Consider the following 24,394-nt stretch of genomic DNA (forward strand, 5'->3'; position numbering starts at 1 on the left):
AGCGCTAAGAGAAGATTGGGTTCCAATGTGGGTTCTTTTTTTCTAGGCTAGAAGCTAATGTGCTCAAAGGTAATGGGCTGTAGAATTGGAATGTAGATTAAACCTTCATGAAGCTCACATTTCTGCAGGCATTCATTTAATGTTTTCCACACTCTGAAGATACTTCTGTACAAGACTTGGGCCAAGGCCCAGGCAAGATTGCCAACCTTCATGGAACATTTCCAAGCACCTACAAGAAACAATAAAATTGAAAGAAAAAATACCTGCAATGTATTTCAGCATTAATCTTTGTTAGAAGTCTCTTGCCCAGGCACGGCAAGCAGAAGAGGTTTCCGTTTCTGCTCTGAATGGTGAGGCGGAAGAAGAGCCCAGTTAGCGAGATGGCAGTGCTTGTGACTGTGAGCTGGACATGAGAAGAAAAGCTGCCAGTTGAGACAGGAAACAGAAGGCAGACAGCTGAGATCAGGTCCAGCTTTTGGTTGACCTGCACACTCAGTTTATGCTCGGTTCCTCTCAGCTCAGTTCAGCTTACCCAACCGTGGAACAGAAGGGCCGCACTACACTGCTTGAGCTACGATGACAGCCCTAAGAGTGTTATGCCCCCCCCCTCTCTACCTCCCTCTTTTTTGGTGTCTTGGACTAGAGTCTCATTTTCTCAACAAGAATCACTTCAGGAGATGTTAAGCTGCCGGTGCTGAGAAGATTGATTGAGTGGCTGCAAGGCACTTTTTTCAAGTGGAGTGGAACAAGAGAGTATGAAGACAGAGTGAAACACTGGTGTGGAAGAGTGAAGGAATATAGAGGAGGAGTGGGTTGGACGGGCTACCATACCGCTAAACAGTCCCTGCAGAATGGTTTCCTAGTTTTGCAGGCTTGCACAAACCTTGGATGCAAAATAAATAAAACATTCCAAAGCCGGCCTTGTGCAGACAGGAGTCATTGATTGCGCATCAATACTCCTCATTAAACGCTCACTCAAAACATACAGACACAAGTAGAGTTCATGGATAACCATAGAAAGTCACAAAATAGCTTCATAAATAGACACACACAGGCACTCTGATGCATGTGCGCCAATGAATTGTGGGTAGTCACAAAGGGCATAACAACCATTGCAAGTGATGCAATTCAGCAAGCATACATGCTTTGCTTTGTGGGTTTTTAATCTTAAGAAGGATCACTGCCTCCTATACATTTTCCCTCTTTCATCCTGAGTACTGTATTGTGAAGAGATGGGCGGTTCAATGGAAAGGGTGCCCAGGTTATCTAGGCAGCTAGAATGCTTTGATTGTTTCTTTTACCTTTTGCCTCTTCCATTCTCTAGGGGCATGTACTATGCACTATGTCATAGATTTCTGTGTGTGTGCACGTTAGGTATTTAGGGTAGATTCAGGTATTTACTTGTTGTTTGGACTATATTTCTCTCCAGTCTTCCATCCTTACTCTTGCCCTAGTATCAAGTCATCCCGGGTGGCTTGATGCCTCCATTGTGTGCCCAGTCATCTCTGCCTGATTTCCAAAATCCCCCTCGCTCAGTGGGGGACTTTTAAATCCCTTCCTAGGCCCTTTGACCAAGCCATTTTCTATCATAGAGCTCCCTTGTTATGGCCCTGAAGTTGGTAAAAAAAATAATGACAGAAAAGATGGAGAGAAGAATGTATGTTTCATAACTGCCAGTAAAGCAGGCCTTGTGCCTCCTGTCAAAAGCGCTTCGCTGTCTTTCCTGGGTTTTCCCTGAAATCTCAGAGACTCAGGGAAAGAGATCATCCTGACTTGCCCAAATAACTGACTCTAGCCCCTTTCACATTCACCGAATTTAACGCTAAATCAGCCGAATTTAACGTTAAGGCTGTTCCTTTCACATTGACGACACGGGGTGGGGAGTCAACCCGCCTCGGCAATCCAACCCGTCTCGGGGGGTAGTATCAGAGCCGAGCCGTGTTGAATATGAAAGGAACAGAGGTCAACCCCGCTATTAGGGGTGTGTGACTGATGACGTATTTGGCCAGGCAGGAGGTTAAAATACAGGAAACACACAAGAGACTAGGATAACTTTAGCTGCTGTGTCCATAGATATATGTGTGTCCAACAAGTTTTTTTATGCTGAGAGTGCCCTGAACCTCCTTTTCTCAGCACTTCGGTCAAGTGTTTATTGTTGCTAGGTTACCAAAACCGTCTGCTGCCAGCAGTACGTCTTTTTAGAAAGTTTGCCTAATGATAGCTAACTAGCCAACGAGCTAACTGTCAGAGCAGAAGTTGTTCAGGACTCAGCACACTGAAATATGACTTTGACAGACAAAAGGACCTCATTTGGCATTCAAATAACATAACCAGTGGCCCGCCATCATTTGGAAGCTAAACCACGTAGAACTAGCATGTTGTGTTTATCAGTTTATCTCCGAGGTCCAAGGCATGCTTAACGTCATTGTTCACTCCCAAATTGCCTGTGACGTGCTGCTATGCAACGCCTCCCATAACTCGCCTCTGAAACCGGCTTCAGACAACCCCGGGACCAGAACACGTCTACCTTTCACATTGTGAAATCCCCTGAACCCGCTATTTCTTAAACGCTAATGTATCGTTTCTGAATGTGAAAGGGGCTAATGAGAGCAGAGATTAAAGCGGAAACTCACTCTCCCTCTTGTGTTTGTATATTATTCACCCCGTATTCACCTTACTTTTTGCGTTTGTTGAGCCCTTGAATGTCTTAATGGAACATCGGTATTTGTATAATTGTCAGCTAGCTCTTCATTATGTAGTACATTGATGTGTAAAAAACTGCAATCTTCGTGGATACACCACATGGTTTTTAAATGAGTTTAATAACATTTTCAACATCTCCTATCCTTCCAAGGGCAAACAGTCTGATGTGCATACTTCATGTTCACTGCACACTTGTTTGTATGTCTCTGTGTGTCTCTGTAATTTGATTAGGATTATGAAGCATGATACGCTCCGCACATTCACACTGAAATATGTTCATAATAAGGGAACATGGGTAAAATGTGCTGCAGTTGCCATTTAAGTAATGCAAATGTGAGAGAAGATTAATGCAAGCAGGCTGGTTCCCATGTGAGGACAGAGAATGTCCACAGATTTCTCAGCACTGCATGGGTCCTCTGAGCGAACCACAGGAAGGAGAGGGAGGAGGGGAGGGGGGGGAATGGGGACTGGGGCTGGGGCTGGAGAAAGCAGTAATAGCAAATGTGATCTGCGGTTTGACGTACTCAGTGTCAGATATACATTCACAGTGACAAAGTCAGCCTAATTCGATGGTGGAATCCTCTTCAGTGATGACTTGAGGTTTTGCACAGCACTGCTTATCACAATAATCCACCCCATCCTGATCTGACAGAATCTGTCTCCACGAAACCCTCTGTGAGCCACATGGTTCAAACAGCTCCTAATATTGCCACATGCCTTCTAAATATGGCATGTCCCAATCCTGGCTGACACTGTCTGTTGAAAGGCTTTGTGGGTAATGTAGTCTGCCGATGTGGGGAAGAAGTAAGATTACCCCTGCGAGCCTGTTCTCCACCACATTGTTTGGACCTTATCGGACTTTCACACTCAGACTTAGAGGTTCTTATTGGAGGACTCGCCATGCGAACAATTGGACATCCTGTAATCCTTTTTCCATGGAAGGGCCCAAGTCTTGCCATGGCAGTGTGTGTGCACTGACGGGGAAGTTCCTCCGGACGACTCCCACTCCTTAGGTGTTCAATTCAGGTTGAAAGGCATTGTTCCTGGGCTATTATATTCACACCAGTGTTGCATACACACACTCACACCAGTTCACACAGTCTCTTTCTGGCCGACTAGGGCTGTGACTTTCAGCACCCCTCATTCTTTTTTTGTGACTCTCCGAGCATGGTATCTCCAGAATCCCTGAATAGGGACTACCATGAGTCAGATATTGGGGCTCAGAGCAGGACCCCTCATTCTTTTTTTGTGACTCTCCGAGCATGGCATCTCCAGAATCCCTGAAGCCGCTGCTAGGAGTCCTGACTGAGGGACTACCACGAGTCAGATGTTGGGGCTCGGGGCAGGACGGTGTCTTTACCTCTTTGCATCTTGATTTGATCAAAGACTACTCTCTTGTTTGATCTTACTGCTGTCATCGCTGTTCCAAAATTCAGTAACCACTGCTTATTGTGGTTAGTGGTGTAATGGTAAATATGACTAGCATGAAGAAAACATTAAATATAAATGTAACAGAAATGAAAATTGGGCCAAGTAGGAAAGATAGTTGTAGAAATATGGATAATTTTGTGAAGTAGATTGTGACCAATGCCACAGTGAAAGGAAAGCCAGATATTAAGCAAAAGGTTGAACAAAGGAGATGGAAGACTATGACCATGTAGATTACAAAAGGCTGAGATTTTGCACCCCTCTCAAGGTCAAATTGACTTATCAAGCTCTATGCAAAAATGACAACATCACCGAACACTGATGCGTTAATTGAGAACTGTTCGAGAAGTAACCGCAGATAGACCTCAATCCTAAATCCGAGGCAGAGTACCCTCCCCGACTCCCCTCATAAATTGATGCAGTCCCTGTCTATTTTTAAGTCGCTAATCTGATGAAAATGTCATTTTGCATGTCTGCCATCTTCATGGTCTGGAGCCACTTAGTGCGAGCTGCTCCTGCTGCTGCTTTCTTTTTAATGGGGAGTTGTCCGTTTGCCTCCGAGCGTTCTCCGAGTCTTTTTTTTTTTTTTTTTTTTGCGGAGGTGAGGTGCATCTAAAGTGCGCTCTCTCCATGTGTTTCCTGAATGACGATCAGCACCATCTCCATGTCCTTTATGTTCCTATTATGACTTTCAGGTCTTTGGCTTGACGGTGGGATATCATAAAGGAAAGGCTAGATACTTCAGGTCTGTGTGGAAGGTTATGCGTGCTCAAGGACAAGGTTTGTGTGTGTGTTTGTGTGTGTAAGGATGGATGGATGGATTCTGGAAAACCAGCTAAAATCGGACTTTGTTCTGTTCCATAATTTCCACTATAGGTTGGTCAGAGTGGCACAGTCAACACTCACTGTAGACGATAGGTTTGTCAGAGAGGCACCTTGGCCACATCATTTGTGCCCTAGTGTCTGGCAAACCCCCCTTGGTGAATCACTCAAACTCGTTCAAAAACAGCAGCACAGTGACACGACGGCGTCTCTTCAGCGGAAGAGGGGGTGGGGGGGATGTGCTTTGTCTCCTTTAGCGGGGGCTCATCAGGGAACAACCTGTCCGCCGCATCCGTCACATACCCTGAGTAAACCACCTGGTGGAAATGATGGTGGGGGCCGGAGGAGGAGGAGGAGCGTGGGGGGGGGCGGCGAGGGAGGGGGACATGCAGATCAATCAAAGAGAGGGGTGAGGTTTATGCCCTGGACATCGCCACACATCCGTTGACTTTGTGCTGTCTTTTTTAGGCATCCAACACCTTGGTGGACGGTTTGTCCCCAAATGTCCTCCGTGGTGTAGACCTTTGGCCCATAGCTACTTTTTTTATTTTTTATTTTTTGCTTTATTTTGAGAGATGCTTGCTTGTCCTGGTTCTCCTTCACTGGAAATTGAAAGGTGTTTTTTTTTTTTTTTTACGAGTAAGACGGAGTGAGGAAACAAGACGGGGGGGGGGGGGGGGGAGACGAGAGGAAACCGGTGGGGGTGTGTCAGGTGCGGAGGGGATGGAGGAGGGGGGTAGAAAACATCTATGTTTGGTTCTTGTTTGTAGCTTCTCAAGCGCTTCCTTGCGCGCTTGGCTGGCTTCTCACACCGCTCCTGGAGCATCATTAACAGCCGTTTGATTGGCAGGCAAACTGACAGCTTTGCTGTCTGGAGGTGGTGGGTGAAAACCTATTCTTTTTTTTTTTTACCCCAACGCAAGACTGACAACCTCACAAAGGAGACAAGGGACTAATAGCTGGGGCATACCAGCAGGAGCACGGAGGGGACCAGTGTTCCGAGGGTGGAATGTGTGGGCTCCAGAATGTCGCTGGTACAACAACGCCATGTATGAATGCCTTTAGATACCTAGATGTATGAATGCCTTTTGTGGTGCGACTCTGTAGCATGAGGTTCAGCCTTCCTCCCATATCTGCCTGCGCTCATTGTTAGCATGTCCCATTAATGGCTGCGAAAGCACTGGCATATAGTATAAGCAAGAATGGGAATCTTCACTCCTGTCAAACCTAAGTGGCAGCCGCTCCGTATAGCGCCACGTATGGAGCGCCTAATTGATCTTCTGGCCACGAGAACAAAATGCACTGGAGTCAGTCTGCTGTCAGCCACTGAAGCAGTCAGCCATTGCAGATGGAAATTATAACAATGTTTCATTTTGTGGCTTTTGACAAGAAGAGAGTTGGTCCGTACTAGCGCAGACGTAACTCTGACATACACAAGGAGCTAAATAATTCAACATGGCGGAGCTGACTGTGTGCAGCCCACAAATGAAAATCCACAGCTACCACCGACTCCTCATGCAGGCTTTATGGGGTGGTTGGGTGCAGGAGAAATGAAATATATAAAAGGGTGACGAGAGCTGATGACGGCAGACTGCTGCTGCTGAAGACAGAGGGGAGAGAGAGAGGGAGAGAAGGAGGACAAACAGGAGCTGGAGGGCACAGGAAGACGAGAGCATCCCAGGTAATCTGCGGCTGCCTGGGACACTTTAATTGAAGGTGCCAGAGACGGCCGCTGATGCCGGTGCCCATGCGGGGTTTGGAGCCAGTGGCCTGACACACGTCCGCCCTCTCTCTCGCTCTCGCTCTCTCTCGCTCTCTCACTCTCTCTCCCTCTCTCTCTTTCTCTCTCTCTCTCTCTCTCTCTCCCTCTCCCTCCCTCCCTCTCTCTCCCTCCTTCCCACACCACATCTCCGTCTCTCGTCTCTCCACGTGACCCACAGAGACACAAGCATAGAGAGGGACGCCGTGTCCATTTGTCCTCTTTCTTTCACTTCTCTCCATTCTCTTGACCTGCTGATCACTGAAGCACACACACACACACACACACACACACACACACGACCCTTCTCTCCAAACAGGATTACACCACCTTTTCATGTCCTTCATGCCACTGGCAAAACATGCTCAGCCCTCACACACACGTCCCCCAACTTCACATCTCTTTACTCCTTCACACCGTGTGGACACACACACACACACACACACACATATTTAAGCAGCTGCTCCAGAGATGTAGTATGGTGTGGTTAGGGGACGTACTCTGTGAAGGAAGCAGATGGTAGAGAGCGATGTGTTTGAGAGACGTGTCGAGATGCTGGATCTCCAGCTGAGCATCTCTCCCAGTCTCCACCTCAGGGCCCCCCATGGCACAAGGAGAGCTGCCTAACAGGAGGATCTTTTGATGCTGTTTCTTGTGAGCTTGGCACGGCTCCTCATCTGGAAAATGGAATGCAAATTGAGCTTTGATTGGTCAGCACGAGGCACTGGTCATTCTTCCTGATGTTACCCTCGGCGTCCATTAAAAGTCACTTTTTGATTGGATGGAAGAACTCCGTGCTGGTGTTGTACACTTGTTGTCATGGTGATGAAAGAAAATCAGGATTGGAAATCAGGAGGCATTTGCAAGGTGTCTGATGGCATGTTTAGTGGATCAGAAGGCTGCACCATTTGGTGTCCTGTATTAGGTCTCTAAAGTTCTCTGTTCTTTCCACATTGGTGCTACCTGGCAGAGATCATTGCCCCTCAATAGTTGTATAATAATAGAGACATTCCTTGCGACATTTGTTTTTTGTATTAGCCCACTGTCTATGTCAGCTAGGGACTTAAAACTCAGTATGTCATGGTTCTTTTTGGAGACAATGATCAATTAAGATATGAAAATGGTGATATTCACCACTATTAGCTTACAGTCAGTCTTGAGAGCTGTTCAAACACCACCGAGCTGTTTAAACACTTGAGACTAGTACAACTTGATCCTGACTGTGAATATTCCTCCTGACCTACAGTTTGACCTCTGCAGTCAGTCTTGTTTGTTGTCACCCTACATGTGAGCTGGCCTCCATGCAGCACATATATGTAAACATGTCATTCCACTCATATATTGATGCCTGTACAACATGGCACCCCCCTTATGCCAGCAGCTTCCAGCACAGTAGTGCTTTTACTCTGCATGGCTAGCCCTAACAGTCACAAATGCCGTTCGGCCCTGCAATGAAAGGTGTTGTTTTAGGCTTCATTGAGCGGCACAATACGGCCATTTGTGTTGGTTAAAGCCCAAGGCTGGCTGCAGCGGAGCTGGGAGGCAGTGTGGCGTCACAGAGAGGCTTATGTAAGCAAACACAGTGAGCAAAGAGTGTCGAGACCCCGGTGCTTTTTGATCAGTTTATATCCGTGCCAAGTAATGGGAGAACATGAGCCGTTTACCTTTGCCTTCTCATGCCCCTAGACACAATCAGCACACAAGCGTGGAGTTTTCTCTCTCTTCTCTCGCCCTGACCCTTTTTTTTTATCTATATGAGGGCCCAGCTGGTTTCTCTTGGCAATAGTGTGCACACTCCCATAGACACACACACACACACACACACACACACACACGATTCATCGTTCCAGGGCATGTGTCTCTTTGAGTTTTGACAGTTCTGTTTCTCTGTTCCAGGGTAAATGAGGTCGGAACTGAGTGCTAGCTTTTAGGCTAATATTGAAATGGATCCCATTGTGTGGTATTTTTCATCTTGTGGGTGTCTCATTTTCGCAAGGGTACATCTGGCAAGGTCTTAGTTTGTTTAGTTTTTTTGTTTTTTTTTGTCACCAGGCCGTAATTCAGGACCATATGTTACCTTTAAGCTACAGTACCCCAGTGAAGGGTCTGATGTGCTATCGTCTGCTAAAAAGCCCAGCTCTCCACTCCTTCCCCCCCGGCAGGCCTTCCATGTTTACTGTTCTCCCTGCGTGCTTTCAACAGTCTGTGTGTTGACCTTTATGTTGAGCAGCTTTGCATTTAATCAACAGAAAAACCCTCAAACGGAACGGGAGTCGTCACAGCTGTTAAATGTCCACAATTACTGCTTAGGAGCACATTTAAACCCAATTGTGAACCATTTATCAAAGACCCCCATTAATCACATGCTGCCACAGAGTCACAAAGGGTTTCTTGGGTTGTTTGTGTTTCTTGTTATGAAACTAGCATAAATATATATTTGTGTTGTAATTGCACTGTTTTGTATGCATTTGTCCTTGTGTACTTTTGAATATCCTCTCTAAAACTTTGGCTGTTTCTCTTCCCTGCTCCCTCTGTGTCTGTGTGTCCTCCTGCTCGATCATCTCTCCCCTACCCTCTTCCCCCCCTGGCTCTCCCTTGTTCCCCTCCCGGAGCGCAGAATATGTTGGCGGAGAAGGTTGATCAGATGATGGAGTGGAGCTCTCGTCGCTCCGTTATCCGCATGAACGGAGACAAGTTCCGCCGCTTCGTGAAGGCGCCACCCCGGAACTACTCCGTCATCGTAATGTTCACCGCACTGCAGCCCCAGAGGCAGTGCTCGGTGTGCAGGTAACACAACACCACCACCACACTACCCCCCCCCCGCTTAACCCTGTGCCCAGGCAGTAGCCAAAAACAACCAGCCAACTCGCTCTTCTGAAACTTGCATCTTGAGAGTGTCAAAACACATCAACGCTAACACCCTCTCCGCTGCATCAATCATGTCCACAATCCAATGAAGCAATATGCTCTGCATTCCCTTCTCTCTGGAGCTCTTAAACATCCTCAGGTAGCCCCCTCCACTCTCCTTCTCTCAACGCATTTGAACACGAGGGAAAGGTACTGTAAGTCAGCCCAGAGCCTAGCCATGCCAGAATGAAACAAGCCCTAGTACAGAAGAGAGGGAAAAACAGCAACATTATGGCATGGAAGCGTTAAAGGTAGTTGAATGTTTGTGGCAGCTGCTCTCAGGACGGCCTGGAGAAGAAAAGCTTTCAAGCCAAGTAGTTTTACCGTTTCACCTCAGCTCTAACCCCATCCATAGTTCTTCAGTTGCGTGTAAACACAGGTCCCACCTCCCACGCTGTTCCCCCTCTTGCTGGAGGCAGTGCATCTCCAGGAGGCTGAGCGGATCCCACACCCCCCATGAGCCTGAGCTGATGCCTCTCGACAGAGATAAAAAGCTCCCAGGTCTCTGGAGACCATAGCAACACAGTTTCCTACTACCAAGACAATACACCCTTGGCACTTTCAGCTGGCAGATGTTCCAAAAGCGAAAAATAGTCACCAACGAGACTGCGACAGGCGCACGGCGAGGCTGAGACAAAGCCTCTCGGAGCAACGCCATGAACTCTGTGCTCTCCCGCGCAAGCGCTCAACGGCCTCCAAAACCAGCCCATTCAAAAAGAGACCCCTGAGGCCACTGACCATGCATGTGCATATATTTTTTGTGGACCTAACCTTTAAGTTGAGGTGGATCCCAGCGCAGGCAGGCGTACGCCAGACTTGCTCAGGTGTTCAGTCCCGCTGAGGTGTAATAAAGCAGACTGGAGTCAGCCCCTCCAGGGGAGGATTTGAGTATCAACCCAATCTCTCAGGAGCCCTTCGCGCTCCCTCTCCGCTCGTCCCTAAGTAGTTCCGGCCCCAAAGTCATTTAAAGAAAGGGCAAAGTGTTGAAGGGCCTATTGAATGGGTGCGGCGTGTTGAGCATGGCGATGTCCCATGACCCACTGAGAGTATGGCACTTAAGGAGGCCTCGTTTAGTCCACTCGGCCTTGGCTTCATTGAATAAAGATGGTGCGGCGGGGATAATCATGTGTATTACAGAAATAGAGGAAGTTAATTTAATCCGGAGTGACCTTTAAATGCCCAGTCATCCCCTGCGTTCCACATGACCCATAATGCGTTTTTAATCATCTGCTGTCTGCTCGAATCACAAATTTATTTATTTCATTTCAAGTATTTATTTTTTGTTCGCCCAACCTACTGTTCCTAACCATTTGCGCGTGTCCAGGGGCTATCTCCGATATGTACTTCGTTCGTTTATTTCTTTAGCTATTTATTTATAAACAAATTCATCTTCCCTTCTTCAAAGGAGATGTCACTCTGGGATGCATTAGTCGCTGTCACGTACTTCTTCATGTGGTCTTTTTCCCCCCATCAATTGGGACGGACCATTTACATAAACGATACCATCGCGTCGTTAGTCACTGAGTGGGAGATAAATTTAGTGTCGTGACCCACCAAGGAAACATCGGAAGCGTTGACGGGCACTGCGAGAGACTGCTAATCACCGCTGCGTCGGTCTCCGTGGCCCCACTCCTGCTATCTCTGCCAGCTGTAGCATTTAGCCCCTGTACGGCTGACACACCTCTAATTGTTTCGCCAGTCAACAGATTCGTTTGCGAGGGATTCGTGCCACGCAAAGTTGGCACCGGGCCTTTCGACGGCCCGTCACATTTGTCTTCTGACGCGCTGTGTACGATCCGATCCGATCCGAGCCCTCCGCCCACCACCCTCGCTTATTATTTATGCACTGGATAAATACTAAATGTGGCATTAAACTTTAACATGTGTCATCATGTAAATTGGTGTCCCGTAGCCCAGGAGGAAAGAGGTGTTTTGTATGTTCTTTTATTCATGGCTGTTTTCCGCTTTTGTGTTTTATTCATCGACCCGCTGATCCCTCTGAAGCAGCGGCCATTGAAACTGTCACAGGGAATTCACCGCACCGCACAAACAGGCCCTCTGATGTTATTGCCTGTTGCTGGAAACTGCAGGATGCACATTAAACACACACATGCAAACGAAAACACACGCGCACACACACACACCCACTCGCATCATTTAAATTTCCTGACCTTCATGGCAAACTTTGGAGGAAAAAGAAATGTGCCAAATGAAGTGCAGTGAAGACAAATAGATGAGCCAGACTGAAATGGACGAGTGGAAGGACACTACGCACATTCCACACTTTATTATTAACTGAATTGGAGAGTCTAATTGGCCATTAATTGGGAGTGTTTTGGTGGTTGTCTGAGCGCTGGATGTAGACGTAACTGTCACAGAAATGTCTGTATCTGTCTAAGTGTAATGGGAGCAGGTCCAGGCATGCCAGCTCTGCACTTCTTCCCCTCTCATCATATCTCATATCCCCGTCCAGGTCAGCAGGGAGCCGGACTATGCTTGCCATCTCTTTCTCAGCGCCTTACTGTCTCTCCCATTATTACCCTCTTGGCCTAAATGTCTCTCACCGGCGGAGCTAAATGCGCTTGCCATTACCTGCTATATTTATGCCATTGTGTGTTGTCAGCTGTTCATTTAGTCTTCTCTCGTTCTTTCTCTTTTCCTCCCCCCTTCCTCTCCTCTCCTCTCCTCTCCTCTCCTCCCATGTCTGTTTGTCCTAACAGACAGGCTAATGAGGAGTACCAGGTGCTGGCTAACTCCTGGCGTTACTCGTCCGCTTTCTCTAACAAACTCTTCTTCACTGTGGTGGACTACGACGAAGGCGCTGATGTCTTTCAGCAGGTGACTTTCTTTATATGTGTGTACTGTGTGTGTGTGTGTGTGCGTGTGTGTGCGTGTGTGTGTGTGTGCGCGTGCGCGCGCACAAGTGTGTGCGTGTGCGTGTGCTTGTGTGTGCATGTGCATGTGTGTGCTCCCTGTCTCCCCCACCACTCTCACTTTCTGTCTTCTTCATTGTCACTCGTCTCTCTCTCTCTCTCTCTCTCTCTCTCTCTCTCTCTCTCTCTCTCTCTCTCTCTCTCTATCCGTTCCTATCTTTCTTCCTCTGTTCATTTGCATTTGCATGGGGCCTGTCAGAGCGGGCGCAGAGATTCTCTGCATGGCAATTAGCACACAAGGAATAAGTTAACGAGAGAGGTAAATAATTAAATTAAGTCAAATCAAGCTGCCTAGAAACCTCCGAGGCTGTTATTGCTGCAGTGCCTCAAAGGCAGATTTCCTAATTCCGATGTTGTGTGGGTAAGGCTCCCAAGCTGTTGAATTGAATCAAGGTGTGTGAGTGTGTGAGTGTGTGAGTGTGTGAGTGTGTGAGTGTGTGAGTGTGTGTGTGTGTGTGTGTGTGTGTGTGTGTGTGTGTGTGTGTGTGTGTGTGTGTGCGCACACTCATATTTGCACCTTCTGAGGCATGCAGATATGTCAGTGCTCTTAATTTCACCTGCATTGACCCTTGTCAACTCCTCCGGGTGTCAATTTGTGATGACTTACATCCCGGAGAAATTGCAGTAATTACATTGGAAATAGACGGCGGCAGCAGCCCCGCATGTTGTCTGTTTGCGAAAGTGGAGAAATGTCAGAACGGGGAAAATGGGGAATTATCGGGGTGAAAAATCCATACGGACTGACGTGGTCGCTCCCGAAGTGCGCGGGATTCGCTCGCTTCCCATCAATGCCGCACTGTTCATCGACATATTTCCTAAATGGCAGAAGCTGAGCATTGAGCATGTGTCAGCTGGAGAAGCGCCCTGGCTTAGCGGAGGTTAGGGCCCACCCAGTGCGGCATCCATCAGTCACGGACAGATAAGAGCACCAAGCCCCTTCCCCTTCACCCCCCGCACAACGTGCGCGCACACATACAGATGCACATGCCACACACAGCCCCACACATATGCCCACTCATATAGACACACACATTTGTATAGACACACACACACACACACACACACACACACACGCACATAGAGTCAGGTGCACACATTAAACATATACATTATAGACACAATAGAATCACATTTATATTCACTACACTAAACCAGATACACACACACACACACACACACACACACACACACACAACCACAGACACACAGACACAGGCAGCCACACATCCACACTGTGTCAAGAGATAAACATTGGGCCCCTCCGGTCAGCGGATATGAATCGGCGAGACAGATTGATGTTTGCCTGTCACAGAGCCCTTCCCTCCCAGCCGAGCCCTTCACCTCCAGAGCAGTTTCTGTGGCAGTTTTCGCGGCCACAACACGCGGAGTAAAGCCTCACTGCCGCAGCGTCGCAGCCCACCCGGTGGAGCTCACATCTCCGCCACCTTACCACCTCCGCCCACCCCCCCCCCACCCCCACCCCCCATCACACCACCCCACCCCACCACCCCACCCCACCGTCCCCATTAGCAGTCAGAGCAGCAGTGGGGACTGTGCAGCAGGCTGTGAGAGCCGCGCGCAGCAAAAGTCCTTAGTGTTCCGTAATCCCACATTGTGTCTCGCGGGGCCCCGCACTTCAGCGCCTCCAACACCGTTTTAAGGAAACGAAGCCGCCGCGTCATGTGACCCGCCCGCCGGAGCGCTCGCTTCAGCGCTCGCAATGAAATGCTGCAAAACACGGCAACTGTGTTTTAAACGACTGCCAGAACAGTGATACCTATGTATATTTAATACCTCGTGCCCTCTGCCAGAACAAGTGCACTAGAGAGAGAGAGAGAGAGAGAGAGAGACAGAGAGAGAGAAGGAGAAGGAGAAGGAGAGAAAGAGAGAGAGGAGAAGTACAGTGGTAAACAGCAGAGGGAAGTAGGGAGGAGAAGAAAGGGGGAGAGAGCTTCTACTTAAGCCATAATGGAGGCAGTAGTGTCTTATTAACACAGTCATTTGCATGCGAACAAACAGATGGAGAGGAAAGTGAGAGCTATTAGCGTCTCCCGCCGTTTAAAGGTACCAGCCACTCGCCGACAATTATACGATTACGCCCCGAGACTCAAATGACATGTAATTACATGCAGATCACTTCGGGAGACGATTCGCTCTTTCTTTTGTCTTATTTTTATATATTTTTTTTTTTTTTTTTTTTTTGTGTATGAGTGTTTTTTTTTCCCTTTTTTTTTACCACCTTTTACTTTCCCACTCCTCAGTCCCTTGCTGTGTCCCCTTTATTTTGCCTAATGAAGGATTCGCCTCTTCCTCCACTCAAGGCGTGCAGCGGGTTTATTTGATGCAATTAAAAGCAATAACCCCTGTAATGAGTTGCTCTCTTTTCTGGGTTTTGATTGTTTTTTGCCCCGCTTTTTTCCAAATTATTATTTAATATCATGTTTTAATTACAGAGATGGATTTGTTTTGGTGCATCTCAATGAGGGAAAGGAAGACTGAGGGTAGAGACACATAGGGAGAGAGGGATGCAGTGTGAACGGATGAGACAGAGAGAGAGAGAGAGAGAGAGAGAGAGAGAGAGAGAGAGAGAGAGAGAGAGAGAGAGAGAGAGAGAGAGAGAGAGAGAGAGAGAGAGAGAGAGAGAGAGAGAGAGAGAGAGAGAGAGAGAGAATGAGAATGAGAGAAGGGAGGGAAAAAAACACAGAGCTTGCTTGTGAGGAAGAAAGTCCGAGACCAATGTGCAGAGAGCAGGGCAGTGAGAGGGGTTAAGAAAGATCTAGAGAGAGAGAGAGAGAGAGAGAAAGAGAGAGAGAGAGAGAGAGACTGTGAGAGCCAGACTGAGAGCCAGGCAAGAGTAATAAGTATTCATGGTGTGGAGCCGGTTGTTCATTAGGCCTGATGGCGGCCGCCAACCAGAGGAGAGGAGAGGAGAGGCGAGGAGAGGAGAGGAGAGGCGAAGCGTAATTAAATGTGTGTGGTGCTGGTGGCTGCAGTAGAGGAGTCGGCCTCAGTGGGAAGTTGCCCTGAGTGCCCTCACCCACCACACTGCAAGTGGTGGTACACGAATGAACATGCCACCCACTCACACACTCCGAATTTCAGAATTGGCCTGAATTGGCCCCACCCCACAGGAAATTGAATTGGAATTGGAATTGGAATGACAGGAAGTGGAATTCAATTCATGGCAATTCAAAACAATTCCACAGTCACATAACAGGAAGAATGTGTTGAATCTCGCATACATTCAATTTTGGGAAGGTTACTTTGGAAATGTAATTGATCACTGTTTTCAATTGCAATCATATCTGACATATTTAGTGAAACTTCATAGTTAAACCCTACCCTTAAATTATGTATATGAATTTCTTTGAATTTAATTGAATTTCAATTCTCCTTCCTTTATTTCAAATTTGAATTGTAATTCTGCATCCTGTTTTTGACCTTAAATCAAATTCAATTCAAACTCAAGAATTCTCATTCTCAATTCAATTCTGAATTTTGCTCAAGCCTGCTGCACACACACACAAGTCCTTTTCAGACTGAGAAACGATACATTAGCGTTTAAGAAATAGCGGGTTCAGGGGGATTTCGCAGTGTTAAAGGTAGACGTGTTTTGGTCCTGGGGTTGTTTGAAGCCGGGTTCAGAGGCGAGTTATGGGAGGCGTTGCCTAGCAGCACGTCACACGCAATTTGGGAGTGAACAATGACGTTAAGCATGCCTTCGAGCTCGGAGTGTGAAAGGGGCTACACACACACACACACACACGCACGCACGCACGCGCACGCACACGCACACGCACACGCACACGCACACGCACACACACACGCACACCCCCCCACCCACCCACCCACCCACAATCACCCACCCACACAATCCACCCACACATTCAAACACTCACACCCCTCTACCCACGTGCAAACACACACACACTCACACACACTCACTCATGCCCCCCAACCTCATGCTCCACACATAGGAGATAGTGTGTCGAAAGCGCCCTGTTGCTCTTGTTTGGTATGTGGGCTGTGTCTGGTGACTGGCAGGCCAATGATGGCTCTACTTCCAGGTGTGTTTGTTTTGATTTGTTTCTTTGTTTGCTCAGTTTGCTGCCAGCTCTGAAGTTGCTTTTGATTTATTGGTTTTGTGTCTTTGGTGTCTCCTCCTCTGTTCTCTTATCTCCTCTCCTCTCCTCTCCTCTCCTCTCCTCCTCTCCCATCCACAGCCTCTGTTGTCCAGTTCTGTATCTCCTTTTTTCTCAGCTCTCATCTTTCTTTTCCTCAACATCCTCCTCCTCTTCCCACTAACTCCATTCCCTCTCTCCCCGCCCTGTTTCATCCCAATCTCTTTTGCTCTCTCTATCCCTCTCTCTCTCTCTTCATCCCAATCTCTTTTGCTCTCTTCTCTATTCTGCCTTTCCTTTCTCTGGTGTGGTTTCATCTTCCCCAACTCCTGGTGTTCTTTCCTTCTTATATTTCCTGTATTCTCTTATGTCTTCGTATCTCCTTTCATCTCGTCTATTCTTTTTGCTTTTCTCCCTCTCCTGATCACTTCTGGTCTTCTGCTCACTCTCCTCTCCTCTTCTTACCTCTCATCGCTCTCCTCTCCTCTCCTCTCCTCTCCTCTCCTCTCCTCTCCTCTTCTTACCTCTCCTCACTCTCCTCTCCTCTCCTCTCCTCTCCTCTCCTCTCCTCACTCTCCTCTCCTCTCCTCTCCTCTCCTTTCCTTTCCTTTCCTTTCCTTTCCTCTCCTTACCTCTCCTCTCCTCTGTCCTCTTTCATTCTTCTCTCGTTTTCTCTCCTCCAGCTGAATATGAACTCGGCCCCCACCTTCATGCACTTCCCGGCCAAGGGGAAGCCAAAGAGGGCCGACACCTTTGACCTGCAGCGCATCGGCTTCGCCTCGGAGCAGCTCGCCAAGTGGATCGCTGACCGGACCGATGTACAGGTCAGGAGGAACACACGCACACACACACAGACACACACACACACACACACACATACATAATAAGTCAATATATACATGCAACACCCACCTGCAGCATAAACACATGCAAACACACAAGCAGAGAACATCCACAGGTTTGCAGGTCACACCCACATAATCAGCAATCAGCACCAGCGACCCCCCCCCCCCCCCCCACCCCACCCACATCAGGAGCCTTTGAGTGCCCCCTCAGAGACCCCGATGGCAGCGGGTGTCAGCGGGCCCCGCCGATAAACCCCGGGCTGCTGGTGTGAGGCGGGGGCCGCGGTCTCCGAGGCCAGTCGTGGCGGAGGTAATCTCATTAGCCATGATTCATCTCGGCCCGGCTCTCCCGAGTCACTCGAGCGATGAATGGAACAAAGCACTTTGCACGCGCGCCAGCCTTTATGCAGTCAAACACCGGTACGCCGCCGGAGCATTCCTCTCCCCAAAGGGGAGCGCGGGAGCCATCTGTATCAGTCCCATTGTCCGCTCCCCCTCTTATTGGCCCTCGTGACCGGGGCAGGGAGCCTAAAAAGCGGCCATCGCTACAACTTAATTCAAATCAGCAGTCGGATTTTTCCATTACAATAATACCACTGGCCACGCGGCCATTAATTCTTGCGATGCCGCTCCACATATTGAGAATAAAACAGGCCTTGACATTGGGTGGCGGGTTGCCATGGCGTTCTCTGCCTGGTGCCGAACTGCACTTGAATTATGGGATGGCGGCAGGCTCCCCGGCCCTCCCCGCCCTTCCCCACTTCTTTATCGGGGTTAATCCAATAGCATTGGGAGAGAGGAAGGCCAGCGATGTTGGCGGTGCGTCTCCGAGGCAACATTACGACCTTCAGCCAAAGGCACAAAACATCTTTATGACCGGCGGGGCCTCGCCACTCAGCGCTCGTAAATAGTCCCCGAGTGTGTGGAAGCCCCGCCACCAGACGAGCGGCCAGCCGGCACACGCACTCCCGATGAGGGTCGGCTCTCAGAGTCACGCGGAAACCATCACACACACACACACATATAGACACCACCACACACAGTTGTACACACACACAGAGTTATATATCACCAATCACTCAGTCAAAGATTAAGCATATCCAGCAGCACACATTTTGTGTATGCACCCTGGCATACTCATCAATTCATACAGTTAAATCCACAGCAAGTCATGCAATAACATGAATGCACAACTAGGTATGCACACCCATACACACATGCTCTCTCTCACACACACTCACACATCCAAACACAGAAGAGGACAGTGGTCACTGGAATTTCATATGTGTATTTTGATTACATTGTTGAAACATTTGGTTTGTATTCCTCCCATCAGAGGCATGCCTTTTCACCAGTATATTAGACCCTGCCATTTGTTGTTGCCGCCTCTGTAATAGTAGTGTGTCGTAATGGTGTTTCGCAAACCCTCCATATGTATGCAGATTAGTTTGTGTGTTTATATCATTTCATGTTACCTTGTCATATTCATCATCCGTGGCATGACATTTGGGAGACACCGTTTGGCATTTCTGGGGAATTGTTTGACATTTGCCTTCTGACTGTCCACCACAACACCTCCAGCAAGTCCTAGGCTTGCTGTTTTTTTTTCTCAAGTCTCCCCTTTCTTTTCCCCCCTTTTCTCCTTCCCCTCCTTTCTTCTTTTCATTCGTTCATTCATTCTTCCTTCCTTCCCTCCTTCCGTCCCTTCCCACCTCCAGATCCGGGTGTTCCGTCCACCCAACTACTCCGGCACCATCGCCCTGGCTCTGCTGGTGTCTCTGGTGGGGGGCTTGCTCTACCTGCGCAGGAACAACCTGGAGTTCATCTACAACAAGACCGGCTGGGCCATGGCAGCCCTGGTAGGATAACCAGATCAGTTCCTCTTTACTACTATTCTCTCAGGCTCAAGTGGCCCTCCTAATTGTGTGTGATTCTAACAGGGATAAGAGTTATAGTCGTCTGCAGACCCTGTGTCTTGCATGCTGTGTAAGAAATTCTAACAAACTACCAACACGTGATTTAGGAAATTTGCTATATCTGGTTACCTGCAATTCTCATACCGTAATTTTCCGACTATTAGCCACGGCTCATACATTGATTTTGCAAAATTTCTTCAGCAATGAGGTTAATACAGGGGGGCAGTTAATATGGTGTTAATATGGTTTTGTTTCTTTTAACTTGCATAAAACACTGTCCTGTGGCTTATACACAATGCAGCTTATATGCAGGAAATTACTGTATACCTAATATAGAGAATATAGAGATGAGAAGAACAGCTAGTCTAACCCTGTTACATTGTTTACTCACAGAATGTGCAGTGATTGTGGCCCCAGAGCCATTGCTTAAGAAAACAACTTAGTTGCTCTCGCTGTTTGTCAAGGTGAACTGGAGTTTATGTCGACTTTGAGTGCATCTTGGCCACATGATCGATCGGATTACATTTCTCATTCTCTTAACGTTTTTTTTTTTCTATTTTTATCTCTTCTCCTCTCTCTCTCCATCTCTCCACCTCTCCACCTCTCTCCATCCTCCCATTCCTCCACTTGTCTCCCCAGTGTGTTGTGTTTGCCATGACCTCCGGTCAGATGTGGAACCATATCCGCGGCCCTCCATACGCCCACAAGAACCCGCAGAATGGCCAAGTGGTGAGTGATCTGTGGCCCCCTCAGCTTTGTTGTGCACTTTTTTTCTCCTCTCCTTCTTTTGCTTTTTCCTCTCCCTCCTTTTGATTCACCATGTCTTTGGTCCACACACAGAATGTGTGAGTTCCCCTGTGTCTGCATTTTATCTTCCCCCCCCCCCCCCCCCCCTGCTCTCTGTGATTCTCTCACCATATACAGTGGAGTGCATGTTCAGAATACTTAAGCGATCCTACTAGTGTGGTACATCTCCTAAAAGAACTTCAAAGGTAGAGGGGCTGGAATGGTAAACAATAGCTGGTTGTTATGCAGACAGCTCTGGAGGGAGCGCCTGGGCATATGCCTTCCAATCCCAGTCAAGATCAAGTTAAGTTGATAAGTCAGGTCAAGAAAACAACCTATCTTAATAGAATTAAGGTCTTTTAATTAATACATCAAATAAATAAGTGGAAAAGAGGATTTGAGCATGTAATCCCTTAAGACTAGATGCTTTATGTATTTTTTTTTCCTTTTAATGAAGTCACGTGGTAGCGTAAGATCAGTTTTCTTCTAATTAACACGAGCTGACGAGGGTATTTCAGGACACCGTTTTTTTGGGTTTTTTTTGCTGTGAGCTTCTGGCTACTGGCTCCCAGCTCTGAAGATGCCATGAGCAAACATGTGTGTGTGATCCACATCTCCCGTGCTCTGCGTAAGTAGCCCAGTACCTTTGCCGCATTTACCGCCTCGGCCACAGCTATGAAAATGGCGTCCTCATAAACCATGCGGCTCTGACCTCCGTGGTAACCCCTACTCTCAAAGGCATGAGTTGCACACAGTTGCCACTACACTCTTGGTGGGGAAAAGGAGCTCGGGTAGATATTGCATGGATTTTTCGCTAACTCATTTCGAGGGTGTTCAAAGAGCTCTGTAGTGTTCCTGCAGTAGCTAAAAGAACGTGGTGGCCCGAGAGAGAGCAAACGAGTGCTGTGAGAAGAAGGCCTCGGTGTGCCCTCTCTGGGTGTGTGTTCCTTTGGCCCTGCTTACGGCCCTGCTGCGCCTGACGGACAGCTTCAGTGTTGATGTGGGACGTGTGGAGTCCCAGCCATCTGCTGGCACTAAGCCGCCGCTCAGGACCCTGTCACTGAACTCAACATAAAGAGCAGCTTTCCTCACCTACACCTGCACTTTATGGCTGCCGTTATGGCCGGCCACCCAACTGCTGTGTGTGTGTGTGTGTGTGTGTGTGTGTGTGTGTGTGTGTGTGTGTGTGTGTGTGTGTGTGTGTGTGTGTGTGTGTGTGTCTGTGTGTCTGTGTGTCTGTGTGTCTGTGTGTCTGTGTGTCTGTGTCTGTGTGTATGAATGTGTGTATATGTATGAATGTGTGTGTGTATGATTGTGTGTGTGTATGAGTGTGTGTGTGCACGTGTGTCTGTGACAGGGAGAGCATGAGGGAGAGATAGACAGAGAGACAGACAGACCGATAGAAAAGGAGATAAAGAGCGAGTGATAGAAGTCGTCGGGATAAAAGATAGTCCGAGGAGACAGCGCCGTGCCGAGCACAGCTGGGGCTTTGCGAGAGTGTCGAGCCGAGAGGACCAGCTTTACGCTCGTCCAGAGACGCGCGGCCCGGGCCAGGCTCCACACGTCCAGATGGGGTCAGCTCCAGGACAGCGAGCAGCACACCAGGCCCATAATAAACCCTCACCCCCTGCCCCCCCCACTCTGCCTCACTATCGCCCTCTGCTGCTGGGATGACTGAAGCGCAGGCCCTTTTGGAGACGTGTGGTTTTTTTTTCCCTTCTGTGAGGGGGAAATAATCAGCCACAGTCCCCTCCCCTCCCGTCAGCCAATCTAATTAGCTTTAATGAATCATTCAGCGAATGTCAATGGGTAGTGCTTGATATGCAGCCGGAGTCAGCAGGGGCCAGTGCTAATTTGGAGTTAGCTGGAGTGTGCTCGGGATCAGAAGTACCCCAGCGCTCTCCTTCCCCCCCCCAAGCCCACTCCCCCAAATGCCTCCCCGGAAGACTTCCGGCGCCACACCGGGCCTCCGATGCACGCGCCCGCAGGCAGCACGACGCTGAGGGGCCCCCGCCACGGCCCGCATGGAACGACGACGGCAAACAGCGAGCCGCGCATCCGAGAATGACAATTTAAGACGGAGCCCTAACGGCTGATATGGAATGGCTAATACGGAATGGCTAATACGGAATGGCTAATGCCCCATGAATAGTTAAAAAGATTCGATGGCACATGTTTGTGTTTGAGTGTTTTGGGGTTAGATGGAGAACTCATCCACATGCGTTTGTGTGTGTGTGTGTGTGTGTGTGTGTGTATGTATGTGTGTGTGTGTGTGTTTGTGTGTGTGTGTGTGTGTTTGCGAGCGCACACACTCAGATGTGATTGCGTTTGTCTGTGTGCGAATGTTTGTGTACTGAGGATTACTTTGTGTTTCAGAGTCGTATTTATTCAAATGTTTGCCTGTTTGTAGCTCTCCCTTGTAAAGGCTGTTTGTATGAGTGCTCGGATGTCTGTCTGTCTGTCCGCGTGCGCTTGTCTGTCTGCGCAGGTCCATGATCCATTTCTCTCTCCACCCCCTGGTCTGTACTGACACCAGGCACTTTTATGAATAATTCAGCTATGAACATTGATCTTTAAGACATAAACAAACCGCTAACAATGCCGCCATTTCCCCAGAGCTCGCGGCGCTTTAATATCTGTGCGGCGGCAGCAGCCTACTGCGCACAATGCTCCCCGCCTGCATCTCCGCCATGCAGCTAAGTGCTTTTGTGTCGGGGTGGGACGCGGGCCAAAAGTCTGTCAACACTTCCAGTGGCGACTTAGGCCCAGGTCTTTTTTTTTGTCTTCCAGACCCCTGTGGTGTGTGTTTGTGCATCATAACTGGCCTTTTATGTATTGCTACCAACCCACAAACCAGGTTTAGGATAGCTGGATACAATAATGCCTGAGTATATTGAATTTTTTTTTTTTTTTTCAAAGAACAAATACAAACAATAATGTTTGTCATTAAGAAGTTTGCATGTGTGAGAGAGAAAATGTGTGTAGCTATGTGTAGCTATGTGTGACTTTGATTGTGGATATGTCTTTGTGTGTGTGAGAGAGAGAGAGAGAGAGAGAGAGAGAGAGAGAGTATAAGAGTTTGTGTTTGTATGTGTTTATATAACTGAGATTAATGCTGAAGAATTTGTCTGGTGGATTTCTGCAGTTCCACACATGGGGGTAAGAGGATAAGCCATTATTTCATGTGAGAAACGGTGGCCAGCCAGCCTTAGTTCTTATCTCTGTACCCTTATTTACAGGCCAACAAATATTATTCTTAGCTAAAGGCCTCAACACCAAAAATAGTCCCTCAAAATACAGCATGTTGCCGAGATAGGTTTCCTGGTCATCATTTATTTTTGTGCATCCAACTGTGAAATTAAAAAAAAATCCAGAGAAAGAAATGCAGGCACTGAATGAGAGAGGAGGGGGAGGGAGGGAGAAAAAAAATACCTTGATTTTCTAAACGCTACATTTGCATGAAATTTCTCTTGTCAGACTGAAAGTGCCAGTTCTGCTTTTCTCTCTCTCTCTCACACTCTCTCTCTCTGTCTCTTTCTGTCTCTCTCTGTCTCTCATCAGAAATCCAGGGCAAAGCTTATTTGAAAGTTAAAAGTTGTTTTGTGTCTGAGTTTATAATCATTACTTTGGTAATGACTAATGATGTATGCTTATACACACATGCATGACTCTTCAACTGTATTAAGCTCTGCTTGGAAATTGGGAGCTTAAACCTGAACCTGATCAGTGATTCAGAGGTTGCCTCTGTGATCTCAGAAAAGTCTCGTCATTGCTTTGTAGCCTGTTGTTTAGAACATTAGCGATTAAAAAGCATCCCTTCACTCAGTTGAGACTAAAATGAATCTGAAGGAAATTGGCTTTTTGTATGGTGGTGCAAATTTTCTACATTGCCCTCTCTGAATGTCTAGCACTCTGTAAAGCGCCATGAGACATGTGTAATGTTTTGGCGCCCTATAATTGAAATTAAATATGAATATAAAATATATTCATTGCCCCTCTGTTGCATACCATGGATCCCCTCCGCTTTTACTCAGAGTGCACAAAATCCACAACCGTTTGAACGGGATTGAACCAGTGTAACAAAGCATGTTGTGTTGCACATGGAAGTTTGAGTGAGTGAGTGCTCATGACGCGGGACTGCAGCAGGATTTGGAGTTCAAATTCGCTGCCTAGG

The 24,394-nt window shown here is 47.9% G+C and overlaps 1 protein-coding gene across 1 annotated transcript in view; it reads left to right on the top strand.

Annotated features, from left to right (window-relative positions):
- Positions 1-24,394, top strand: part of tusc3 (tumor suppressor candidate 3) — a 60,682-nt gene that overhangs the window by 9,691 nt on the left and 26,597 nt on the right. The window contains exons 2-6 of the mRNA XM_062555523.1: positions 9,330-9,499; positions 12,340-12,457; positions 17,357-17,497; positions 19,237-19,377; positions 20,074-20,163. Of these exons, the coding sequence (XP_062411507.1) occupies positions 9,330-9,499; positions 12,340-12,457; positions 17,357-17,497; positions 19,237-19,377; positions 20,074-20,163 (660 nt within the window). The remainder of the gene's footprint in view (positions 1-9,329; positions 9,500-12,339; positions 12,458-17,356; positions 17,498-19,236; positions 19,378-20,073; positions 20,164-24,394) is intronic.

The sequence above is a fragment of the Sardina pilchardus genome, chromosome 2 (genome assembly GCF_963854185.1).
Source record: "Sardina pilchardus chromosome 2, fSarPil1.1, whole genome shotgun sequence".
NCBI classification, from domain to species: Eukaryota; Metazoa; Chordata; class Actinopteri; order Clupeiformes; family Clupeidae; genus Sardina; species Sardina pilchardus.